Source organism: Apium graveolens, chromosome 9, assembly GCF_009905375.1.
Source record: "Apium graveolens cultivar Ventura chromosome 9, ASM990537v1, whole genome shotgun sequence".
Lineage (NCBI taxonomy): Eukaryota > Viridiplantae > Streptophyta > Magnoliopsida > Apiales > Apiaceae > Apium > Apium graveolens.
The window spans coordinates 3,580,743-3,604,615 of NC_133655.1; the positions used below are offsets into that span (position 1 = coordinate 3,580,743).

At 36.1% G+C, this 23,873-nt stretch overlaps 5 protein-coding genes and 1 non-coding gene across 6 annotated transcripts; 4 read left to right on the forward strand and 2 right to left on the reverse strand.

Annotated features, from left to right (window-relative positions):
* Positions 1-1,808: 1,808 nt before the first annotated feature.
* LOC141683741 (uncharacterized) lies at positions 1,809-2,528 on the reverse strand. The gene has a single exon (XM_074488492.1). The coding sequence runs from the start codon at positions 2,526-2,528 to the stop codon at positions 1,809-1,811; it is 720 nt and encodes a 239-aa protein (XP_074344593.1).
* Positions 2,529-3,289: 761 nt separating this feature from the next.
* LOC141684400 (uncharacterized) lies at positions 3,290-5,849 on the forward strand. The gene is made up of 4 exons (XM_074489332.1): positions 3,290-3,427; positions 5,008-5,093; positions 5,191-5,315; positions 5,434-5,849. The coding sequence occupies exons 2-4, from the start codon at positions 5,009-5,011 to the stop codon at positions 5,665-5,667; spliced, it is 444 nt and encodes a 147-aa protein (XP_074345433.1). The 5' UTR covers positions 3,290-3,427; position 5,008; the 3' UTR covers positions 5,668-5,849.
* A 667-nt stretch (positions 5,850-6,516) lies between these two features.
* Positions 6,517-10,367, forward strand: LOC141682676 (AP-3 complex subunit sigma-like). The gene is made up of 7 exons (XM_074487376.1): positions 6,517-6,669; positions 6,750-6,792; positions 8,236-8,297; positions 8,454-8,550; positions 9,383-9,453; positions 9,766-9,857; positions 9,933-10,367. Exons 1-7 carry the CDS (start codon positions 6,601-6,603, stop codon positions 9,997-9,999), a joined length of 501 nt encoding a protein of 166 aa, XP_074343477.1. The 5' UTR covers positions 6,517-6,600; the 3' UTR covers positions 10,000-10,367.
* An 80-nt stretch (positions 10,368-10,447) lies between these two features.
* On the forward strand, positions 10,448-10,519 carry TRNAQ-CUG (transfer RNA glutamine (anticodon CUG)). The gene has a single exon. It is a non-coding gene; the product is annotated as a tRNA-Gln (tRNA).
* A 442-nt stretch (positions 10,520-10,961) lies between these two features.
* On the reverse strand, positions 10,962-18,052 carry LOC141683163 (putative LRR receptor-like serine/threonine-protein kinase At2g16250). Its single transcript, XM_074487849.1, has 4 exons — positions 15,917-18,052; positions 14,170-14,298; positions 12,739-12,761; positions 10,962-11,976 (listed from the first exon to the last, which is right to left on the reverse strand). The coding sequence occupies exons 1-4, from the start codon at positions 17,845-17,847 to the stop codon at positions 11,387-11,389; spliced, it is 2,673 nt and encodes an 890-aa protein (XP_074343950.1). The 5' UTR covers positions 17,848-18,052; the 3' UTR covers positions 10,962-11,386.
* Positions 18,053-19,181: 1,129 nt separating this feature from the next.
* LOC141684821 (glycine-rich RNA-binding protein 7-like) lies at positions 19,182-20,477 on the forward strand. The gene is made up of 2 exons (XM_074489950.1): positions 19,182-19,391; positions 19,927-20,477. The coding sequence occupies exons 1-2, from the start codon at positions 19,278-19,280 to the stop codon at positions 20,284-20,286; spliced, it is 474 nt and encodes a 157-aa protein (XP_074346051.1). The 5' UTR covers positions 19,182-19,277; the 3' UTR covers positions 20,287-20,477.
* The last annotated feature ends 3,396 nt before the right edge of the window (positions 20,478-23,873 follow it).

Genomic DNA, 23,873 nt, shown 5'->3' on the forward strand with positions numbered 1-23,873 from the left:
AAGCAGCTAAAGTTGGGGAGGACAGAGGTAGTGGCTACAATGTTGATTTGTGGTGTTATAGGTGCATTGGTTAGGTAATCTTTGTGCCATGTAGATACAACATGTGATCTGGTAGAGCGTCTCAGGGGTTGAATAGGTGGGTTTACAGAGGTTTCAACCGTGTGACGAGTAGGGGAGGATAGGGGACTGTGTTGATGTGACTGATCATCAAGCATAGTGGTTTCGGTAAAAGGAAAGAGATCTTCATATGCTAAAGTATTAGGTGTGGTTGGATTTTCCTGAGGTGTAGGGTGTAGATAGCAGCATTGTGAAGTTGACTTAAAGGGAAACACCAATTCATGGAACAAGACATCACGAGAGATAAAGCTTTGCATAGTAAGGAGATTCAGAAGCCTGTAGCCCTTTTGCTGAGAAGGGTAACCCAGAAAGACACAGGGTACCCCACGAGCTGCAAATTTATCACCAAGCTTAGCAGGGTTGTAAGCAAATGCGAGATAACCGAATATCTTCATTTCATTGTAGTCCGGAGGTTTATTGAACAAGCACTCATATGGGGTCTTGTTGTCCAGCACTGGTGTGGGCAGTCTGTTAATAATATAGACTGATGTCATCACGCACTCACCCCAGTATTGTAATGGCAGAGCAGCTTGAAAATGTAGGGAACGAGCCACTTCCAGAATGTGGCGATGCTTGCGTTCCACACGAGCATTCTGCTATGGACGTCTAACACATGAAGTCTGATGATCAATTCCGTGTTTCTGGAAGAATTGTTTGCAAGAGAAATCATCGAATTCAAGGGCGTTGTCAGACCTGAACACTTTAATATCACAATTGAACCGAGTTTTGACATATTTACGGAATATTTCAAGCGTGACAAGTGTATCAGACTTGAATTGCAACAAATAGACCCACGTAGATCGAGTGTGATCATCTACAATAGTCAAGAAATATTTAAATTTACCTTTTGTGCATACCTTATAAGGGCCCCATATGTCGATGTGGACAGGCTCAAAGGCTGAAGACGCATGAGAGTTGCTCAACGGAAAGGGAAGCTTGGTAAATTTCGACATCGGGCATGTAACACAAATTTTTACTGGCTGGTGTACAAACGGCTTCACACAGGGTATTGATTTCAACTTTGATGTAGAGGCATGGCCCAATCGCAGATGCCATTTATCAAACTCAGTCACATTGTCAACAACAAGGTCTTGTGTACTTGAAGCATTTGACTGGTGGCATGTTGGTGAGACAGGTTTCAACCACTATTCTGTGACATTTCCAGAGACATGGTCAATCAGGAAATAAAGTCCTTGACGTGCTTTGCCCACTCCCATAACTTCTTTGGTATTATTGTCAATTATCAAGCAATGTGTGCTATAGAATTGCACTTGACAGTTGCTATCAGCAATCAACTTTCTTACTGACAAGAGCTTGTGCTGAAATGATGGCACACATAGGACTTTATGTAATGTCAAGCCAGTGTTCAGCGTAACAGTGCCTTGGTGAGAAATCTTGGCAGTTGCACCTGTGGGGAGGTTAATTTGAGTAGGTTGGGCAAGATATACCGGGTTGGTTAAATGTTCATAGTCTGGGGTCATATCGTCCGTGGCCCCAAAGTCTATAATCCAAGAATCAACATGCCCTTTAACCAAGTGACAAGACATCATGTCAGAGAATGGTGGCTCTAACTCCTCATTTGTGTCCGACCCCCTTTGTTGCAAGGTCAATTGGGGCAACAGTTGAGCAAGTTGGGCCAGTTGTTGTGGTGAGAAGGCTGACACTGCATCTTGATTTGTGTGTTGTGACATTTAAATTGTGGCAGCCAATTTCGACACCCCTGACTTATTATGACCTGAAGACCATCTATTGTTTTGAAACTGAGGCTTGACTCTCACACCATTGTTACTACTACCTTGACCATGTTTAGCATGCCACTTAGGGTAACCTACCACATCCCAACACTTATCATTTTTGTGACCTCTACCACCACACACAGTGCACATTATAGGCTTATCATACTTAATAATATTGGACCTTGTAAACATAGCCACAGACTCATTGTCTAATTTACTTAACTGCAAGAGCTCCCTTTGAGCTTCTTCTTGCTGTAAGGCTGCAGATGCTGTTTCAACAGAGGGTAGTGGTGACATTAATAGGAAATGGCTACGTTGTGGGTTGTAAACCTCATTAAGACCATTTAAAAACTGAAACAACTTGCCTTCCTCTTTTTGAGAAGAAATAGCATTCAACAGGGCTGTAACATCCTCATTGGGAGTAACCACAGTAGGCAACGTGTTCAGGGTTTCTAATTCCTCCCACAGGGCACGCATAGCAGTATAATATTCATTTACAAACATGGTTCCTTGCTTTAAATCATAGACATCCCTATTTAGTTTGTATTTTCTAGACCCATTTGTCAACTGAAAACGAGTTTCAAAATTGGACCATATAGCAGATGCAGTGGTCATTAACATCACAGATTTCATAATAGAAGGAGATACATTATGAGTAAGCCAAGCAATTACCATATTGTTGCAAGTGTCCCAAAGCTCAGCTTGCACTGGATCTGATGGCCTTGCTACTCCTCATGTGACAAAACCCAATTTTCTTTTAGAAGCTAGGTTTATTTCCATAGCCCTTTTCCAAGCTCTGTAATCAGAGGACCCTTGGAGCTTTTCAACCTGAACAGATGTTGCTCCATCAGACGGGTGTAAGTACAACGGATTTACTAAATCCTGTAATGTTATTCTGTTTCCAGCCATCACAACAACAAGGTGAAGAAGTCAAGACAAAGAGATAAGAACACAGAATGAAAGAATAGATGGGTTTAGTGTTTATACTGAGAACTGGACATAATGATCTTCTTAACTCGTCTTTACAATGGTAGGCTCTAATACCATAAAGAGTAAATATACTACTATAATATTGACTCAATATGCATCCATTGAAGAGAGCCTAGAAGATCTGATTTTGTGAATAAGATAACATTTCACTCTGCCTTATCATGACATCTCTTAGGCTATTTGTAGTGTTCATTACAGACAAAAGGAAATAACCAACTGCCAGCTCAACATACGAGGGGTACAAAAGTAATAAAGCTGTAATCTAATAATCAGGGTATTATGAATATTAAAGAGAAAATAATAGAGCACGTGATGGTCATATGGACATTTCTCAATATATATTGGAACTATTAATTATTAATCCAGTAATTAATTATAAAATCGGTGATTTTTAGAATGGAGTTAATTCGAGGAAAATAGAATAAGGAACGGCACTGGTAAGTAGTAATCCATTGGGACAATGGGCCGGCGCGCGTAACCCGACCCACATTCACGCGGATATTAAAAAACACTTGTGCGCTCTCCCAGTTGAACCCGAATCAAAACCACCACAACAGAAGTTGCTGAATCGAATGCACAGTAAGGTAATTTCATTTCTCTCTTTTGTATTCAATTCTCATGCTTTACAATTGATTAATACTTCACTTTGTTAATCTGTTTCATGTACTCTTATTGCTAATCACCCTGTATATGTATTGCAATTACGCTTACCAATTTGTTATAATTAAGTAATATGAATCTCTTTCGTGTACTTTCGTGACGTGTATTTTTCTCGTGATGTGTTTGGCATTTTGTCAAACTTTACAGTATTTTTTTTGTATTGAGTACTTCTCGGGTTTTATGGAAAATGCTGGCGAGCTAATACTTATGAAGTACTACCTCCGTCTCCCTCATTTTTTACATTTTTTTTCACATGTTTGACACGCATTTTAAGGCAACTATAAAATATAGTTCCGTAATTTATTTTTAATTTTTTTTTTGTATAAAAATTTCAACTTATATTTTTATTTAGAAGAAAAAAATTATGCAACTACATTTAGTAAGATCATTAAAGTGTGTGCGGAGCCCCCTCCCCCAGTGTAGAGAATTGAGGGGGACGGAGGGAGTATCAATTACTTAAGTCGATAGTACTTACGAAGTTAATTAGTATAGTTTGTAGCTCTTCGGCAGCTTTGCAAGACGGTATAGTAATATTTTATAGTCAGTGGGCGAGCCAATTGTTTTCAGTTAGCAGTTTTGATATCTGTTGTAGGAAAACGGAGTTATACACAGGTTTCGTGGTTTGGTGATTTTATGCAGTGTAATACCCTCAGTTCCTTTGTATATTCTTGTACCTGATCTCGAGCTCTTGATGAATGAACTCCTGTAAATTTTTACTTGATTTAGTTCAATCGACGACTCATCAGTGTTCCTTTTAGTTGGGTATAGGGTTGATTTTTTGTGCTCCAGTTTGGTAGCTTCTAGAATCAGAACATGACCCTAATAATTTGTCGTCCGTGAATACTTTTGTTCTAAAATTTAATTTTCATGTTTCACTTGTACAATCACTTGTGAAGTATCATTATCGGTAGTTGTAGGAGATCTGGATAGAGGCCTATTCCTCGCCAGGACTATCCTGGCATTACAAGGATCACTTCATGCCAACTTGTTTTGGTTGAAAGGATTTGAAAGCCTGACCCCAAGTGTTGGAAGAACAAAGGCAACTTGCCCCTTAGAGTGTCTGGGCCGGGATTGCTCTCTCCCGTATCCCTCTGAAAAGATGTAGTTCTATTTCTAGTGTTAAATGTAGTGGTTATTTTTTCCGAGTGCAATACACTTGCTGCCTAACTTAAAATAATCAGCTCTCCTTGTTTAACTGTATTACAACAATGAAAAATGTTGCATCTGATACAGTCAAAAAACTTTAACTATTTATATAGTGCATCCCTATATCAATGTCGGTACTCTAGTTTTTTGTTTTGCAAAGTATGATGGCACTCTTAGTTGTTTTATATGTAAAATATTGCTAAAACAAACGTGTAACTGTTATTAAGTCCAGGCGTCTAGTCTAAGTCTTGGATGTTGCGACTTTTAGATGAAAATCTATGATCATGAAGCATTTGTCATGATTGAGTTTAGCTCCATATGGATTTTATCTTACAGTTCTCTGATATATATTGGGCAGAATGATGAATATTGCAGCATCATTTTGTAGAAGATTAAACCTCAGTGAGCTAGTACCAAAAGTTCCTGTGTACAGTTCTGGTAGTGGTATGTCTTGTTATGAACCTTTGCTTTATTTCTCCAAGTTCCTTCTAATGTCCGTACCTGATGTCCTTGTCACGTGTCTAAATTTTGGGATACATAGATGCATCTGGAGGGGGTTTCAACTTGATTTTAAGGCGGTGGGCTTCGAAGAAGACTGCAGGTTCCACGAAAAATGGCCGAGATTCAAAACCTAAGAATCTTGGGGTTAAAAAGTTTGGTGGGGAGGTAAGTAAAAATGTTCATTTTAGTAAACTGGACCTCCTGAATCATTATTACCTTATATATAACACACTGCTGCTTATATAAATTTAAGTTTTATAACACGCTCTCTCTCATTGTCCAGAGGGTTATACCTGGAAATATCATTGTTCGTCAGAGAGGCACCCGTTTTCATCCTGGGAATTATGTTGGAATTGGCAAAGATCATACCCTGTTTGCTCTAAAAGAAGGAAATGTCAAGTTTGAACGTCACAAACTCAGCGGACGCAAATGGGTGCATGTCGAACCCAAGGATGGCCATATGATTCATCCCATTTACTCAAATGCTGCAGCCTCACATCTTAAGACAGCTGCTTAGCTTTCTTTCAGCTTATTTAACTTTTGTTAGCCAGACAGTTATAAATATAAATTGGTGGATCGAAACCCTTGCATTTTACCTTTTGTGACTACCACATTGTGGTAAACTTGATGAATACCTCAGTGACTGTTTAGGTAATTCTTGAAAGTTTAAAATGATTCTGCAACTATCTTTCAGCTTATTTTAACTTTTTATAGCCAGACAGTTATAAGTTATCTATATTAAATGATTGTTTCAGCTTAAAAATTAAAAAAAATTGATCAAAGATATGCATAGCATTTCAACTGTCACACAAAAAATAATTTGATCATTTTAATTATTTCCCTATTTCATAAAAAAAATAACTATTGCAATTATCATCGTTGCCCAATTTCTTGTAATATTTTAAACAAATTAACAATGTTGACATAGAAAACATACTTTAGTTTTTTTTTAAATAATCTGGTTTCATTCTGAAATTTATTGACCAGAATCAATATCGAGCTGACCCAAAATAATCTCGATCCAAATTATGTAAAATTTAGACGGAAATCGAATCAAATCATTTCTGTATTTATTATAACCAAACCGCTCCAAAACCCGAAACCGTAATCCGAAATTCTACGTTAAATATGGACATATAATGAAAAAACTACTAATTTAAAAGAGAAATGCTAGAGTCCCCAAAACGGTTCCCAAATACTGATGTAGAAGAATAATACTTGGTAACTTTCCTGATGATGAGATCGAACTGGTCGCTCACGAAATTAAATGTGACAAATGTTACGCCATGTCATTCGGAACGAGTTTTGGAAACGGATTTGGGATACGTAGAAAGAAAGATGAATATATAAATTAAATTAATTTCCATTTTTTAACTTCTTATTCATGTTATTCTACATCTATCATCATTTTTGGATCAAACAAGGGTTTTGACTTGAGAAAATAAAAAGGATGATAAGAGCAGTGATTGTAATGAACGATCAAGGCAAGCCTCGCCTCCTCAAATTCTACCAATATCAGGTCAGATTTTAAATTCACTTTTAATTAAAAATTAAATTTATATTATTTTCAATCATAACGATTTGAAATTGTTATAATAGCCTGTAGAAAAGCAACACGAGATCATTCGAACAATATATGGAGGTTAGTTAGTTCATTTCTCTACTTTTATCCACCAATTGTATTCATTTTTCAGCTTTCCAGACCTTAATCTGCCTCCCGAAAGGCGTAAAATCGCAACACTTGAGTGCTTGTTAATCGCGATTAGGCTTTCGTTATTTACTAATGGAGAATTTAGTAGTAGTGAAAATTGGAAATGATTCGGATTGTATCTGTCTATTGCCAATTGTATTAGAATTTCAGGTTTTACAGCTTAAATGTTCGATTAAAAGGCGTATAATCGGAACACTTGAGTGCTCGTTAATCGCGATTAAGCTTTCGTTATTTACTAATGTAGAATTTAGAAGTAGTTAAAATTGAAAATGATTCGGACTATATCTGGCTATTGCCAATTGTATTAGAATTTCAGGTTTTACAGCTTAAATGTTCGATTTTAAAAGGCGTATAATTGCAACACTTGAGTGCTCGTTAATCGCGATTAAGTCTTCGTTATTTTTAAATGGAGAATTTAGAAGTAGTGAAAATTGGAAATGATTTGGACTGTATCTGTCTATTGCCAATTGTATTAGATTTCAGGTTTTACAGCTCAGATGTTCGATTTTAAAAGGTGTATAATCGCAACACTTGAGTGCTCATTAATCCCGATTAAGCTTTCGTTATTTACTAATGGAGAATTTAGAAGTAGTGAAAATTGGATATGATTCAGACTAATTATCTTTTGCCAATTGTTTTAGAAATTTGGATTTTAACAGGGTTTGCTTATGTTTGTTTGCGGTAGATTTATATAATATCGATTTAAAAAGGCGTAGAATCGCAACACTTGAGTTCTCGTTAATTGCGATTAAGCCTTCGTTATTTTCTGATGCAGAATTTAGTAGTAGTGAAAATTGAAAGTTATTCAGACTATATCTCTATTGCCAATTGTTAGAGTTTCGGATATTAAAGCTCAACTGTTTTGATGTTAGGATTTGTTTATGTTTGTTTGCGGTAGATTTAGATAGTATTGATTTAAATAGCCTGTAGAGAAGCAGCATGGATCATTTGAACTATATACGGAGTTTAGTTCATCCTCTACTTGTATGTACCAAATCACCGATTGTATTCGATTTTCAGTTTTCACAGCTCAATCTGCCTTGCCAAATGTGTAAACTCACACAAAACTCGCAACACTTTGCGTTTAAACTTTCGTTCTTTTAGTGAGAAATTAGAAGTAGTGAAAATTGAAAATAATTCAGACTAATATATGTGGAGCGTATTTTATCTTGTATTTTTTGCTGTTTTTACTAGAATTTTAGTTTTTTACAGCTCAACTATTTCGATGTTAGGGTTTGTTTAAATTTGTTTGCGGTAGATTGGTGAATCACTAGGTATATGTTGTTATTTAATTTCATTCTGTAGGTAAATTTAGTTGTTGCTACTTTTCGAGTGATTTTGGGATTTTGTACTTTTTCATTTGTTTAAATGCAGTTCTATGCAGTAGAGCTGATAACGTGAGCAACTTTGTCAATGTGGAATCGATTTTTGGACCAGTATGTTGCTTCCTTTGACTTCTTTCGGTTATGCATTTTTTTCGTTTTTGGTCTAGTTATTTGTGGAAATATTTTGTGATTTTTTATGTTACACTTTTTATTAAGTTGTGGTGAGAGCTTGATAGGTGACATTTTTACGTTCATCTTTACATGCAGGATGTTCGTCTTGTATACAAGACATTTGCTACACTGTACTTTGTGTTTGTATTTGATGCTGCCGAAAATGAGCTAGCCATCTTAGACCTTATGCAAGGTACTTCACTGTAATTATTATGCTCTAGTACTGTAACAAGAGCACATTTCTGCGTATGTAAACCTGCTTGATCATTCACTAAGTTATGAAAATTTTAAGCATCTTTTCCCTATGCACTAAATGTTAAAACCTATAATGCCGAAAAAAGTAGATGAGTAAAAAGCTCTGAATACGAGGTACTCAAAAAAGTGAATCTGAGCAAGCAACATGTTGGAAACCCTTGAGCTGTATGTTCTTTTTCGATTACCTTGTTCAGTTGTAGTGTATCAATACAATACTGTCAGTAACAGTTGAAACTTAGAAGAAGTTTTAATTAGTATCTAAGAACTTCAAATATCAAACTATTTTGTTACTTATACTTGCAGACTATTCTTCTCTACCACTCTAAAAGAATGCAGCTGTTTTAGCTCCATAGTTTGCACCCTTAGTTGGATACATCAGTACTTGATTGCTTTCACTATTTCAACATCCATCTTTCTTTTAGTTAAGCCAAAGTCATATATTCTACAATACTAAATGAGGATATTTACTTGCTAATATGAGCTGCATACTCCAGAGCAAGCCAATGGAGTGAAATAGCTAGTTTTAGGACCCGCAACTTGAGCAAAAATATGTAACTATCATATATACACCTTAAAGGATCTGATAGGTTTCACGTTTGAATAATTTCTTGTAATTATAACTCTGTATTACTATATGAAGACCTTGGAGTGTGTAAAATTTGAAGGCAAGACTGCAAGGGGACATCTGCTGTGAAATGGGACAAGTATATTTTTATATTTCACCTTTTCATGTTCAATCTTGTTATTTATTATGGTTCTTTTAATCTCAGTTTTCGTGGAGACATTAGACAAGTGCTTCAGTAATGTGTGTGAGCTAGACGTAGTGTTCAATTTTAACAAGGTAAACTCAATCATTATGTCTCAAATTTCTAGGGATACTCAGTTCTTAAATGGCTGAAGTTCTGCTGTTTTAATATGTTCATAAATACATAATACTTTCAGTTCTTTTGTTATCTATATTAGACTATATACCTATGCAGTAAGCACCAAAGTGGGGGTCGGTAGCCTTAAAATTTGAATTTTATTCAGCCACTTGTTTTGACTATATGTCGTTTCCCGTCCTTATCAATTACACTTCACATGATTTTTCAATGGAGCCTTAAAATTTTATAGCAATAAATCATCCAGTTCAATAATGTCTGTTTACTGACAGGTGCATACAATTTTAGATGAGATTATTGTAGGAGGTCAAGTTCTTGAGACGAGTTCATCAGAAGTTGTAAAGGCAGTTGATGAAATATCTAGGTTCTGCTCTCTCTTGCTCCCTCCACCTCTCACTATCTTCATGTTTATACAACAATTTAATGTAGTATGCTGCAGGTTGGAGAAGACCTCAACTTCAATCATGCGTGTTCCGAAATCAATCTCTTCATGGCAAGGTCGGTAGAAATGATTTTTTGTGGTGGTACCCTTCATGACGGCGTTACTATAAGGAATCAATCTTGGATAAAATGTTCGATAACAGAACAAGTAGCCCTAAAATTGCAGATATATCAAATTTGTCTGACTTTTGTGCCAAAAAGGGTTCCTTGTATATGTAGCAAAACTTATGATAGTCGAAGAAGTGATTGCAAAGCTATTACTTTGTTACCTAGTGATGGGGGCAAAGGACCGTCGAAGAGACGTTGACGGATAATTGTGTGGTGTAAGAAATGAAATAGTAACCATTTAAAGATGCGAAGTAGCAAAGCATGCCAATTTTATTTGCTATTTAAAACACTCCAGCAGAGCTGCTTGAAAGTTTTTTGAGAAAAACTGTGAAATGTTTACCTGTGTTTGTTCATGGCATAGTGGCATATATTGATTTTTTGTAACTAACAAGCGGATTAACAAGTGGTCCTATGGTCTAGTGGTTAGGACATTGGACTCTGAATCCAGTAACCCGAGTTCAAATCTCGGTAGGACCTTACTTTTTTAACATTCCAAATGTACATAATATTTTTAACATAGCCTACAGTCCTACACCAATTTAACATAGCCTACACCACACTTAGATTGACAACCATTCTTTTTTCGCCTTTCTTCCATCCCAGCTAAAGGAAATTAGGAGTCTTCCATCCCAGCTAAAGGAAATTAGGAGTGTTTGTAAAATTCGGTAATCGACATTAACTGGCTACAGTGTTTGTAAAAATCGGTATACGCTTAGATTGGCAACCATTCTTTTTTCGCCTTTCTTCCATTCCAGCTAAAGAAAATTAGGTGTGTTTGTAAAAATCGGTAATCGGCATTAACCGGCTACAGTGTTTGTAAAAATCGGTAATCGGCATTAACTGGCTAGACGACCTAGGGCCCAGGAACTTGAGTTTGCAGCAAAGATAGTAATGAACGCTAATAAAATTGTTCAAAGAATTGGCAAATATTAAGTATCAATAGTGTTGTTAGCTACTCCACACTCGAATAAAAAATCGCTAGATCACAAATAAAACGTTAACAAGAATAGCATAACCTGTTGTTTTCTTTCTCCTCTCTGTATCTGGTAAAAGTACCAACTGCGATTTACAATTTATACGAGACCAGCAATATGATCGACTAGAAAAGTACATGACCACCACTATCCACTTCTCTAGCTCCATCAGAACCAAATCAGACAAGAAATATCCAAGAATTTATATACCAAATGTATACCGCAATTACTAGAGCTGATCATCTGTGCATCTGAACATCCCAAGTGACGAGAAAATGGATTGCAACCCAGAATTTGGAATATGTGCATGCAAGGGTTCCGACAAACAATATCTAGATTGACAAAGAATCAAGAGTTATTAGCTTGTCATCTAGTCCTCATGTAGCCTGACCATCTCTTCCTCTAGTGGTCCAGGAAAGATGTATAAATGATCTCCAGCAGTATTTAGAACACTTTCTTGAGAACTTTGCGTTACTGAGCGCTTATAACTGATTCCACCTTCTGCGATGTTAAGAGCGATTGCTGCTGGATTTGATGTTACATCAGATGAGCTAAGCCAGCGACCAAATAGACCAGCACTCCAGGACCCTTTAGAAGAAACAGTTCTAAGCCTTGCTGAACTAGGGCTCTCCTCTCTTACTACTTTCAAAGGATTTTCCAAAGCTTTAAGGATATATCTTACGAGGGGCCTCTTTGCTGGCCTTGGATTTAGACAAGCTCTGGCAACAATGGCTATAGCCAAAACTTCCTCAAGTAAGTCCTCATCAATTATAAGAGACGGGTCTACAATATTTGTCAAAAGTTCCTTATCGCATATACTGATGTATGGTAGAGTCTCTTCTAACCAGTTCTTCATGGTTCCATCACTGGAAGTGCTCAGTCCCATCTTACCTGTTACCAGCTCAAGTAACACCTTCCCAAAGCAATAGACGTCATATGCACAAGTTGTGGTAGGTGTACCTATCAATTTTCATATAGGAAATGCCATTTAGAAATACAGTAAAATTGGATGTGCATCTGAGAACAAAGACTTAAATATGAAAGAATTATTTGCCTGCTATCAGGAAAGTCACATGCGCTAACAGCTTATGTATTGTCAGGAATTGGTGGTTCCTGAACCAGTTTTGTAAATGTTTTTGGTATTTTCTAGTTCTATGAGATAGATAACAGCTAGATATAGCAAAGAAACAGAGAGAAACAGCAGATTAGAGGCAGAAACAGAGAGATAGAGTCAGAAATTGTAGAGAGAGAGAGAGAGAGACAGAATCAGATAGTAACTTGAAGAAGAAGATAGATTTTTAGAGAGAAATCCTAGAGAGAGAAGAGAGAGACTTGTGGAACAAGTTCCATTTTCATATATTCATAATGCATAAAAGAAACAGAACATTAGTCTGGATTATATAGACCAGCACCATACAAGATTGTAAAGACCAAACTACCCCTAGTTGACTTATACTAGCACACACCACACCATAAAACATCACCACAGTATATACTACTACTGCTACTTATTCCCTATTCCCGACATATATTCATTAATATGAATAGAATCTTCTCATGGTAGAGAAGATACAATCATATAAAACAATAAAAGGTATAGGACGTTATGGCAGAATTCTCGCAGTTGTAAAGCAATACAAGGTATAGGATGGTGTAATGATATTATAAGCAGACAACAACTAAAATTAGTTCAGTTAATCGGAAATATTATAATGATCGTACCTGAAGGACCTTGTTCATATGTCCTGCAAATAGAAAAGAGATAAATTTAGTATTACAATCTTAAACAAGAAAACAGAACTGTAGGAGAAAAAGGAGGGAATGTTTCACCCATGATGGCTACCCTCTACTACCAAGACGTTTTACAATATTCAAAAGAACAGAAGAGTAAAGAAGAGAAAAAAGGAAACAGAAAAGAAACATGAAGTGGATGGATGAGGCCTGCCCACTTAATTTTTCACCAGAAGAGCAAAGAATCTTGTTTTCGCCAAATGCAACTTCATACGTAATAATTAAAAATAAAGGGGTGATCACCTTCCATGTGGCAAACAATTTAATAATGTCGCCTGGTCAATGAGCGACTAATGTTTACGATTTTATGAAAGAAATTACACAATATAGTTCTGACCTTTTTCTTTGTTTAGGAAAATTTCTGCATAAATGACTGTGAAAAGAAGTTTTGACTAACAAACTATATTTTCTAAGAAAATTGAGTACTTAATACTCAAAATTTGTATTTCATGTGAGAAATACTAGTCCATAAAAAATATGTTGAAGTCCTACTCTAATACAGGAGGACAAAAATTATTTGTTGCACATTACCATAGTTTCCTTTGAACTTCACTCTCTTCTAAAACACCTAAGTCACATCTCGCTAACATATTCCAGAGTAGCATTTCTTATTTTATTGAATGCTACTCGGTAGTCAGGCTGATCATCTGAGAATTCTGTTTTTCTGAACATTGATGTATTAACGTGGGAAATTATAGATCCTTGTTCATATATACTATATAGGCTTTTCTGGTACGGAATGAGCCCCTTCAAATAAATTCATTCCTCCGGTCCAGAATACAATTAATCTGGCATGTAATCCCCCACAACATTGTCTTGTCTCATTTACATGGGCATATAGGATTTAAAAAATAAAATAGCTGCTATATTTTCTTTCTAAATCTATGTGCAATGAAAGATAAAAATACCTGCCTTAAACAGTGAGCCTATGGGTAAATGGCCTGCAAGGGGGATCCTTTCTAATTCAATTAAATATTAGTTCCAAATGAGTTATATATTAAACAACAAAAAAAGTTACATGAGGATTTTCCAATTTGGCTTTTTTTTTTGTTAAACAAATATGGGAAAAGGTAAACAATAATTTCTGCTGTCCAGCCAAATTTTCCAACTTTGGATGGAAAGGAAAGAATTATTGACCAAATCAAACATCTTATTATTTTTATTACACCCTTAAATAAGTAGGTTAAAATTTTAAGCGTTTTTTACTGCAGACTTTCTCTCCATAACTTACAATCACTAGGCAGGATATCAATCACCTATATTTCAGCTCAACTCACATCAAGACACAGACACAAAGCAGAATGTGGATTAATCTCTTCTTTTCTAGAAAAAAATTAAAGCAAGACAAAAAGATTCACTTACTGTGGTAACCGCAGCAACCTGGTAATCCTGCTTTGATGAATATCCTTTTCTTGAGCACAAACCTCGCTCAGACTTCCCAACCGAACTTCAAATTTATCATCAAGAAAGATACTGCTGGCTTGAACATCTCTTCAAAAACCAAAGAACATATAGAATGCATATAATTGGTTTCAGTTTCAGCCTTTCAGCGAACACATTTTTTAGTAAAACAAGGTAGCAATTTATTGGTTGCATGCTAACACATTGCTATTGAGAATATTATTTTTTGTCTCTTATGCTTATCATTTTTGACACTTGACAAATAAACCATTTATAAAAATATCTGATTAATCCAGTTCAGTCTAAAGTTTGGGCTACTAAGCTTTAAATGCATACTGAGGCCCCAACAGCTTATTGGTTTGGAGGATATGGTTGTTAATTTAGGCAATATAATCCCTTATCTTAATGTCGTCAATTTGAATCCCCTTGGTTGCATATGAATGCACTTTTGCATATCTCACCATGTGGCGGAATAGGGGTCACGCGAAGAGTGGAGTTTATAGCTTGAAATACATAACTGAGTATCGGTCTATCATTCCATGTGGCGGCATAGAGATTCCACAAAGGCAATATTAAGCTTGACATACATAATCCTCTAAATATTTTTTTGCTTTTGGCTTGCTAATCAGAACTCAGAACAAAGTAGCTTAAAGGTAATTCTGGAAGCAAGCCTTAACTTAGTAGTCAGAGAATAAGTTAGTCAAACGCCCCCTTAGTAAGAAGTGGTTGTCAAGTAGCTTTGTCCATAATTTATAAGTGGTAGTGAAAAACTCATCTAGTATTTAGGTCAGAAATGTGGTTGGGTTGGGGAATATATCACTTATATAAATAAAGACTTGCACATAACTTTTGTTTAGCTTAATAAAAGTGTCTCTTCAAGCAAGCCATACAGTAAAAAAAATTAATAAAATTGTATTAAACAAGATGCAACATTAACAATAATTATACATCTGATGGGAGTAACAGGATGTTTTTGGGAAAATTTTACGAAACTTGTTTGTTGCAGGCCTCAATCTTTCCTAAGCAGTATTTAAATCTTGGTTCACGTTTTCTTTTGGATCTGCATGCAAATTTTAATGAATTCTGGTCTTTATATTGACACTGTCTATGTAAATAAGAAACAAATTTATTTGGTGGTACTGAAAAGTTGACATTCTTAGCAGGAACCACGAGAAGGAAAACTAATAACGAATTCATCCACTACATCACCTGCGCGATACTCCCAACAGAAGTGTGCAATATTGGAAATATACGACATATTTGAAAATTTTGGTTATTTACTAAGAAAACAGTAGGAGTCATAGCTGCATAAGTTTGAAGTTTTACCAGTTCAATAAGTTATATCAAAGATAGATGTAAGGTTTGTTTGTTTTGATATATATTAAGTATTTAACTCATTTAATAAAGCGACACAATAATGCACTGAAAGAATATGAAACCTAATTCCACTATCAAAGAATTTCCTATATAATTTTACGTGTTAACTGTCAAGGAGAGTGTACACCGGCATATCTAGATACAATGAACAGAATTGAGCTGTGATCTTTATAGTATTAAGACACGGAATCAATAATCAAGGAGTAAAACTACTCTCATATGCAAAGTGTTAACAGTACACCCCCACAACTGAGTCAGTATAAGCAGCGTAAGAGAAAACTAGTTTTTTATCATGAAGGTGAACGGGAAGCATATGTTAATCATTAAATACCTGTGAACAAGAGGAGGAGTACATTCATGATGGAGATAAGATAGAGCCTCTGCAACTCCTGTAGCTATCTTTAATCTTGTTATCCAGTCCAATGACGGTAAATTGTTGCCATCTGAACTCTTTGTTCTGTACAGAGAACTTGACAAGTCCCCATTCAGCATATACTTGTAGATTAGAAACCTCTCGCTCTCATTCTTCGAGCAATGTCCCAGAAGAGGGACAAATCTGGGATGGGAAACTTTGCTAAAAAAGTCCAACTCTGGCAAGTAAGCATCCTTGACAGGACCCGAAATTCTTTTGATCACTACGCGAACACCACCTTCCAGGACACCTAGGAAGAGGTCCCCAGAATGCCCTTTTTTGATTAGGTTCACATCACTGAACTCTTTAGTGGCCCGGAGAATCTGCTGATATTTAAATCCTTTGCCTAAGCTTGTAAGTTGTAAATATTCTCCAGGGATTGCATCTGTAGCTAGAGGCCCAGCATCGGTGACTCTTTGGCTTGTTATTTGCCTCTTACGAGTGCATAATATCAGCAATACCAGCAAAATTATCACAACCACAATAAACCCTAGACCCCACAGAACTACTAGCAATATGATTGTGTTCCTCAGGCTCTTTTCGTCAGATTTAGGTGGAGGAGGTTGGTTCACAGGCAGTCCAAAATAATCAAATGGCAGTTTCCTCTTAGAATAAAATGTTGCACATGCTGCCACAGACCTCTGACCTGACTCGCCTCGAAAGCAATTTCTATTCAATGTTGCACTAGTGCGAGCATATTCCGGAACTTTCCCTTTGAAATAATTGTTGGACAGGTCTATAACACTGAACCTCCTTAATACATCCATAAGTTCTCCATGAAACATATTATCTGAGAGGTTAAATACTGCAGGACCGGCAGTAGCAGCCAAACTACTATTGGGAAGAGCCCCGGTGAACTTATTTCCAGAGGCATCGAGAAAACGTACACCAGGAATTGACCACAATATATCAGGAAACTCCCCATCGAAATCATTGTGACTCAAAACAATAATTTGCAACTGAGTAAGTTCAGCAAACAAGTCACCCGACAACGACCCACTTAACCGATTGTTCCCCAAAACCATTCTAAGCAAATTCCTTAAACCTCTCAAATCCGTGCCAAGAGAACCCGAAAAAGAATTAAAGCTCAGATCAAGATCAACTAAACTAGAAAGATCACCAAGTTGAGGAGGTACTAAAAAAGACAAACCATTACGAGAAAGATTTAATACTTCCAACTTTGTCAAATACCCGATATCACGAGGAATGAACCCTGACAACTTATTCCCAGACATATCAAGCAAAGTAAGATTCCTCAAACTCCCAAAAGAAGCCGGAACAGAACCAACAAGCATATTCCTCGACAAATCAAGAACCGATAAACCCTCCAACCAACTCAAACTCTCGGGAACAGAACCATTAAGCCCATTATCAGATAAATACAAAGCTGTCAAACTACTCAAATTTCCAAGACTATTAGGAATAACACCAACAATCGAACACCCTCTAAGATCAAGAACCTTAAGTCCCCTCAACCTAATCCCAAACCACTCCGGAATCGACCCGGGAAGCGAAAACCTAGAAGCATTAAAATACCCTAAAAAGCTAAAATTGGCCATAGAATCAACATTAAATTGAGGGTTTTGTCTACCAATTCTTGTTCTTTTAAACCCAGAAATATTAATCCCAACAACACTACCATTCACACAATTCACACCAACCCAATTAGCACAAGGGTCAGATTTAATAGGCCATTCTTGATATCTTAAACCTAAAGAATCTCTTAGTTTAAGTAAAGAAACACGCTCAGTATAAGAACTCAATGGCACAACTTGAAAATGTTGAAATGTAGAATCGAAGAGTAAGTATAATATCAAGAAAAGCAGTGAGAATCTTGAAAAATTGCACATTTTTTCAACTTACTGATCAAGAAGTGTTCTTGAATGATGTTTTGATGGTGTTGTTGATGTATACTTACACATTTTGTGTGTATGTGCGTGTTGTTGTAGGGTTCTTGTTGTAGCTCAATAAAAATTCTTGATCAAGTCTGTTTTAGAGAGGGAAAGATTTTCTTGGCTTTTGAGAGAGAGAGAGAGAGGGCGCGAGAGAGGTATTTTAATCTTGCCGCGGAAATGTTCAGTTAAGAATTAAGTTTTTTATTCATATTTTTTATTATATGTTTGATTCTGTAATTTAAAATTATTTATATTCTTTAAATATCTTAAATGAATTGAATATATTTTTAAAGTCAAAACTAAACATTGACTTGATTACAGTTTTCAATTTTGACAATTGAGGATGTTTGATTTTGATTTTAACCAAAAAGCAAAATGATTTAATTCGTTTCCCCCGGTTCGGAGATTGTTGATTTGTTACATTAATAAAGCATATAAATGATTGTTAATAAGAATTATGATTTCTAGATTTATTTATTTCGATACATTTGTGAATATGACTATAATTCGAGTCAAGCCAGATGTTCACTAAATAATTTTGAGTTGTCTAATAAAGCCTCGTTTAAATTAAACAAGGTTCAAATTCTTATCGAACACAACTCGTTTAATATATAACTTGAGCCGAGTTTACTTGTCAACGAGCTGGGTTATATAGTTTGAGACAATCCATGTACAAATGAAATTAATAATAACAAATATTAAAAATATAAAAAATTTAACTAATTATCAATATATAAATAATAAGAAATATTTATATGAAATTATAAACGAGTTCGAGTCAAGTAATATTTACTATTTTAAGTCAAGTTTTAATCGAGTTCAATACATATTTCAACGATTTTGAGCTTCTTACTAACACCTAAACTCGATTTACAACCTTACACATAATTAAAATTTACAATTTTTCATGGTACCAAAAATAATTAATTTTTGATTCAATTTCCGCTTTGAGTTATTTATTTATTTATATATATAATTAACATATTTATATAATTTTAGCGTTGTAATACTTTTTTCGGGAATTCATCGTAATAATTGATTAAAATTAATTTTATACATATTTATATCCTAATTTAACATAATTCTAAATTTATTTATACATAATCGAACCAATTAATTACCGAATTCATCAAATCCGGTTAATCGAACCGATTTTAAAAAAACACGAAAGTGTCTCGATCCAAAATATCTTGATGGATGAAAATATCTCACAAACCCGGGCTCGAGTCCCCGCACAGTTTACTCTAACCACACTAGTTAAACCCCCAACTCACCCCCTATATAAACACCCCAAAACCCTCTTTCATTTTCACCGCCTCTCCTCACCACCCCTAATTACCGAATTAGGGTTTATACTCTCTCTCTCTCTCTCTCTCTCACTCTCAATGGCTTCAGCTGATGTTGAGTACAGGTGCTTCGTAGGCGGTCTTGCCTGGGCCACCACTGATCGGACTCTCGAAGATGCCTTCTCTCAGTTCGGCGATGTTGTTGATTCTAAGGTCCAGTATTTGGATCCGACCCGGATCCGAATCTCTCTCTGTGTTTTGTGATGTTACTATTCTTTGTTCCTAGATCTGTTACCTTTATAATGTTACTGTTTTTCTGATGCTTTTTACGGTATGTTTCGATTCATCGTTTTCCGATTGTGTTTTGGATTTACAAGTTTCCTCATGTGTTTAGATTTATAAATTTACATTTTAGATCTGATGATAGAGACATGATAGTGTGATTTTTGTTGTTGATTCTGATTGTTGCGATTTATCGTTTTCCGATTGTGTATAGGAGTTTTCGTTTTCCGATTGTGTATAGGATTTATCGTTTTCCGATTGTGTATAGGATTTATCGTTTTCCGATTGTGTATAGGATTTATCGTTTCCCGATTGTGTTTAGGATTATCATTTTCCGATGTTGTTTAGGAATTGTAGATTTCGAAAGGTGTGTAAGATTTGTAGATATACATTTTAGATCTGATTTGTAGATATGATAGTGTGATTTTTATTGTTGAGACTGATGGATGTGTTGTTATGTATGCAGATAATCAATGATCGTGAGACAGGGAGGTCGAGGGGGTTTGGATTTATTACCTTCAAGGACGAGAAGGCGATGAACGATGCAATTGAAGGAATGAATGGACAGGAGCTTGATGGACGCAACATTACTGTTAATGAGGCTCAGTCTCGTGGAGGTGGTGGTGGCGGTGGAGGTGGTCGTCGTGAAGGTGGAGGAGGCTATGGAGGCGGTGGTGGTGGTTATGGTGGAGGTCGTCGTGAAGGTGGCTATGGTGGTGGCGGTGGTGGTGGTTATGGTGGAGGTCGTCGTGAAGGTGGTTATGGAGGCGGTGGTGGTGGCGGCGGATCGCGCTATTCAAGCCGTGGAGGAAATGATGATTATTAAGATCTAGATGGTTGATTAGCGGGGATTAAGTTTAAGTATGATGTTTTAAGCTAAGTAGCATCTATGTTTAGCGCTAATGTTTAAGTATCAGCTTTTATTATTTTCCGTTTATCTAGTCAATTGAACTTATGAAAGCTTTATCCATCGGTGTTTTGCTCATCGGAACTTATGAAATGCTTTGTTTATCGGTATTTTGCTTTTCTGATTTTGGATGCCCAGGTCTTGTGATGAATAAATTTGATTTACTGTGTTTAATTAGAAATTAGAATGCTATCTAATACTTCCTCTGAAATGAGGACTGAGTTTTATTTCATATTTCCACAACATAATACTTGGTCTGAAATGAGAGGACCTGGGACGATGCACAAGTATAAGCGAGGATATGAAAGAACTCACCCCGTGCTATCTCAGCGCCCCCTGTGAATAGTATAAGCGAGGATATGAAAGAACTCACCCCGTGCTATCTCAGCGCCCCCGGAGAGAACTCACCCCGTGCTATAGCGCCTTCGTTCTTCTTTGATCATGCTATAGCGCCCTCCGGCTCTATTGATCATTTGAGCCTGCTGCGCAAGAATCTGAGGAACTTAAACGAAACTGCCAGACATTACCGACCGTTTGAGTTGTGGCCATGATCTGTTGCAGAGGTATCGTTTTCGAGTTTTCAAACCATGCCATTGAGTCTCCACAACCTTTGTATCAATCTTTTCTTTTCAACCCAATGGCTTCAGCTGGTGTTAATTATCACGTCTGACTTGAGCAAATTAAGGGTTATGAGTTTCATTTTTATGCAGTCCTGTTTAAGCCTACTGCAACATTGAAGTTCTGTAATTTTCTTGCTATCTAATGCTGTCCATTGAAATACTCTGTAGCCTTATTTGAAAGTATTTTTTCTTTTTGCCAAAGTATTTGAAAGTAAATTTTGACTCCTATTGTAAATTTTTAAAATTCAAGTTTCTTTTGTTATGTTCGTTATATTTTTCCTATATTTTTATTTTTAACCGGTTTTATAACAGAAACCAAACCGATATAAATCGAGATGAAGTTTTTTAAACCGAAACTGAAATCGATGGTTTGATTTTAGAATTTTATTTTTAAACGGTTTTATAACAGAAATCGACCAATATATACCGAAATGAAGTTTTTTAAACTGAAGCCGAAAGTGAAATCGATGGTTGGATTACGGCTACAGTTTTTTTAATTTTAAAAACCGAAAAAATGCTTCGAAATATATGGTTCGAACCGGCCCATGTTCAGTCCTACAAAATGGATTAGCATAGACACATTGGCGTGATTCGGTCTTAGAACCCAATGGGTTTTTGTGATGGTCTGAAAAAAAACGTACTCGGTTTTATATATGCAGTGTTTATTTTTTCCAAGCCCAATATCAATCATCAATATTTAGCTTGCAGGGTTTTTTTTCCCTATTTTAAAATCCCCCAAAGCCCCAAGGGAATATATCCTTCTAATATCACATGGCCACATATAATTTTTTTTGAAGGAACCTTTCAGATAAAAGATAGGAAACATTCGAGTTACAAATGTGCGAAATGAACGAGCAACAAGCTGCACTACAACACCTCGTTGAACAAGCCGCAACTCAACACACCTCAACATCTCGTTGAATTGCAAATTCTAACTGAAACAGTTTGAGAAGTTGTGGTATTATCATGTGCATTTAGTCTCTGTTTGGGATTGCTGTTAAAAATTGCTGTGCTGTTAGAAAAAATGTTGCTGAAAAAAGTACTGTTGTAAAAATCAGATGACTGTTTGGTAATTTTTTTGATACGTATATGTGTTGATGCAAAAAATTAAAAATAATGATGTTTTTGGTAAGGTTTAATGGTGAAATCAGCTTCCCGCAACAGCTGAAAAACAGTTTTTTCTAAAAGCACGGGGGACTTGTTTTTTCTAAAAACAGCTTTTAGGCCAAAAACATTTTTCCTAAAAGCAGTTTTTAAATTTTACCAAACAGTTTTTTAACTGTTTTTTAGCGAAAATCTGCTGTTACTGTCTGCAACAACAATACCAAACACACCTTAGTTGAAAAAAAGGAGTTTTAAAGTTTGGATTAAAATGCCTGACAATTGCTAAAATTGCAAATAAGGATATGAGAAATCAATGTCCCACAATATCTTAATGTCCTACAAAAGAATCTTGTAGTCATAGTACAAAGTTGTTTGTGTATTCAAGTGATTACAATTCCACATCATGAGAATACATAATACAACCTACAACATCAGTCGAACATCCAACTGATCAAGATGATAAATGACTGGTGAGATACACTGAATTACTCCATATCCTGTTGGTCCCCTCTTTGTACCCCCTTTCCTTTTTATCGTCGTTATAATCGTGTAAGCCACATACGTGTTATCGCCATTTTGAATGAACAGAATCTTTCGTACTCGTTGAAGATAATTTGCAGGGCCATGCTGTATTTTTTAAGGCCGGTCAAGAATTTGAACTTGCTCACTGTCGATACCCCTCTTCTCATAGACTGAGGTTTCGCGTCTCAAAACTTGGCACAATTCAGCTTGCTGTACAAGGATCTGAGCTGAACTTAAACGAGCCTGTCCATACATTAACTTGGCTAGTTTAACAATACCTTGAAGGCTCTTTACAGTCCTGATGCATGAAAAAATGGTTAGCCTCGAAGTTTAAAACACGAGTCAGAATAACAAGTTCAAAGTTTTAAACTGAAGAGTAATCCATGTATGATCAGGAGTGGCTGGTGAGATCATTTACCTCTCATGAGATAGTAATCCATGTATGATCAGGAGTGGCTGGTGAGATCATACAACTATTTGTGAAGATAAACGATTCTAATCTGATCGATTAAATTCATTGATATTTCATTGGTAATTTTAATACATTGGACCATTGAGAGTCTAAAAGTCACAACTTGGAAGAAGGACCACCGGAAAGAAAAGGATCCACATACTAATTTTTGAAATATACCGAATGATAAGGATTCCAACCCCATTTGAGTCGTACAGATTCCTCGAAAATAGGCATACGTAGTTCTCAACTAATGATCAGCAACATCCCCAGTTTGTATGTGGCCAAGATCTGTAGAATATGACCTCTGCAACTTGGTTGCAGAGGGATCATTTTAGAGTTTTCAAAGGTTGCTTTTATTAAGCTAATATAAAGCCATTTCTGGTCCTCCCATAAGGAATCCTAATCAACATATACGTGTCCGATGAGAAACCTCAAAAGCATGATATCCTTATGTGATCATGTATCATTCTTTTAATAACCAAAAGTCTATGTACACCGTTTTATGTTTTGAGACTGTTAATTTCATAATAAGTCAATTCAAGTGGAGTCTATATGCAAGATCTTTGCCAAAAAACCGTCATAGGCTGGGACTACCCAAGTCCACTAGCTTCAAAAAGCCACCGCCATTCCATCTTCAATTTCTAAGATTTGATGCTTTAAGATGTTGGTATTAGTATTGCCCTAACCAGATGTGTATAGTTGCGACAACAAACTTTGTCATGTGTCCCTTCAGAAAGTTTGTTGCACTAATATTAAGTTGTACTAACTACTAACATAAATAGAAATATTAAGGACCCGAAAACATC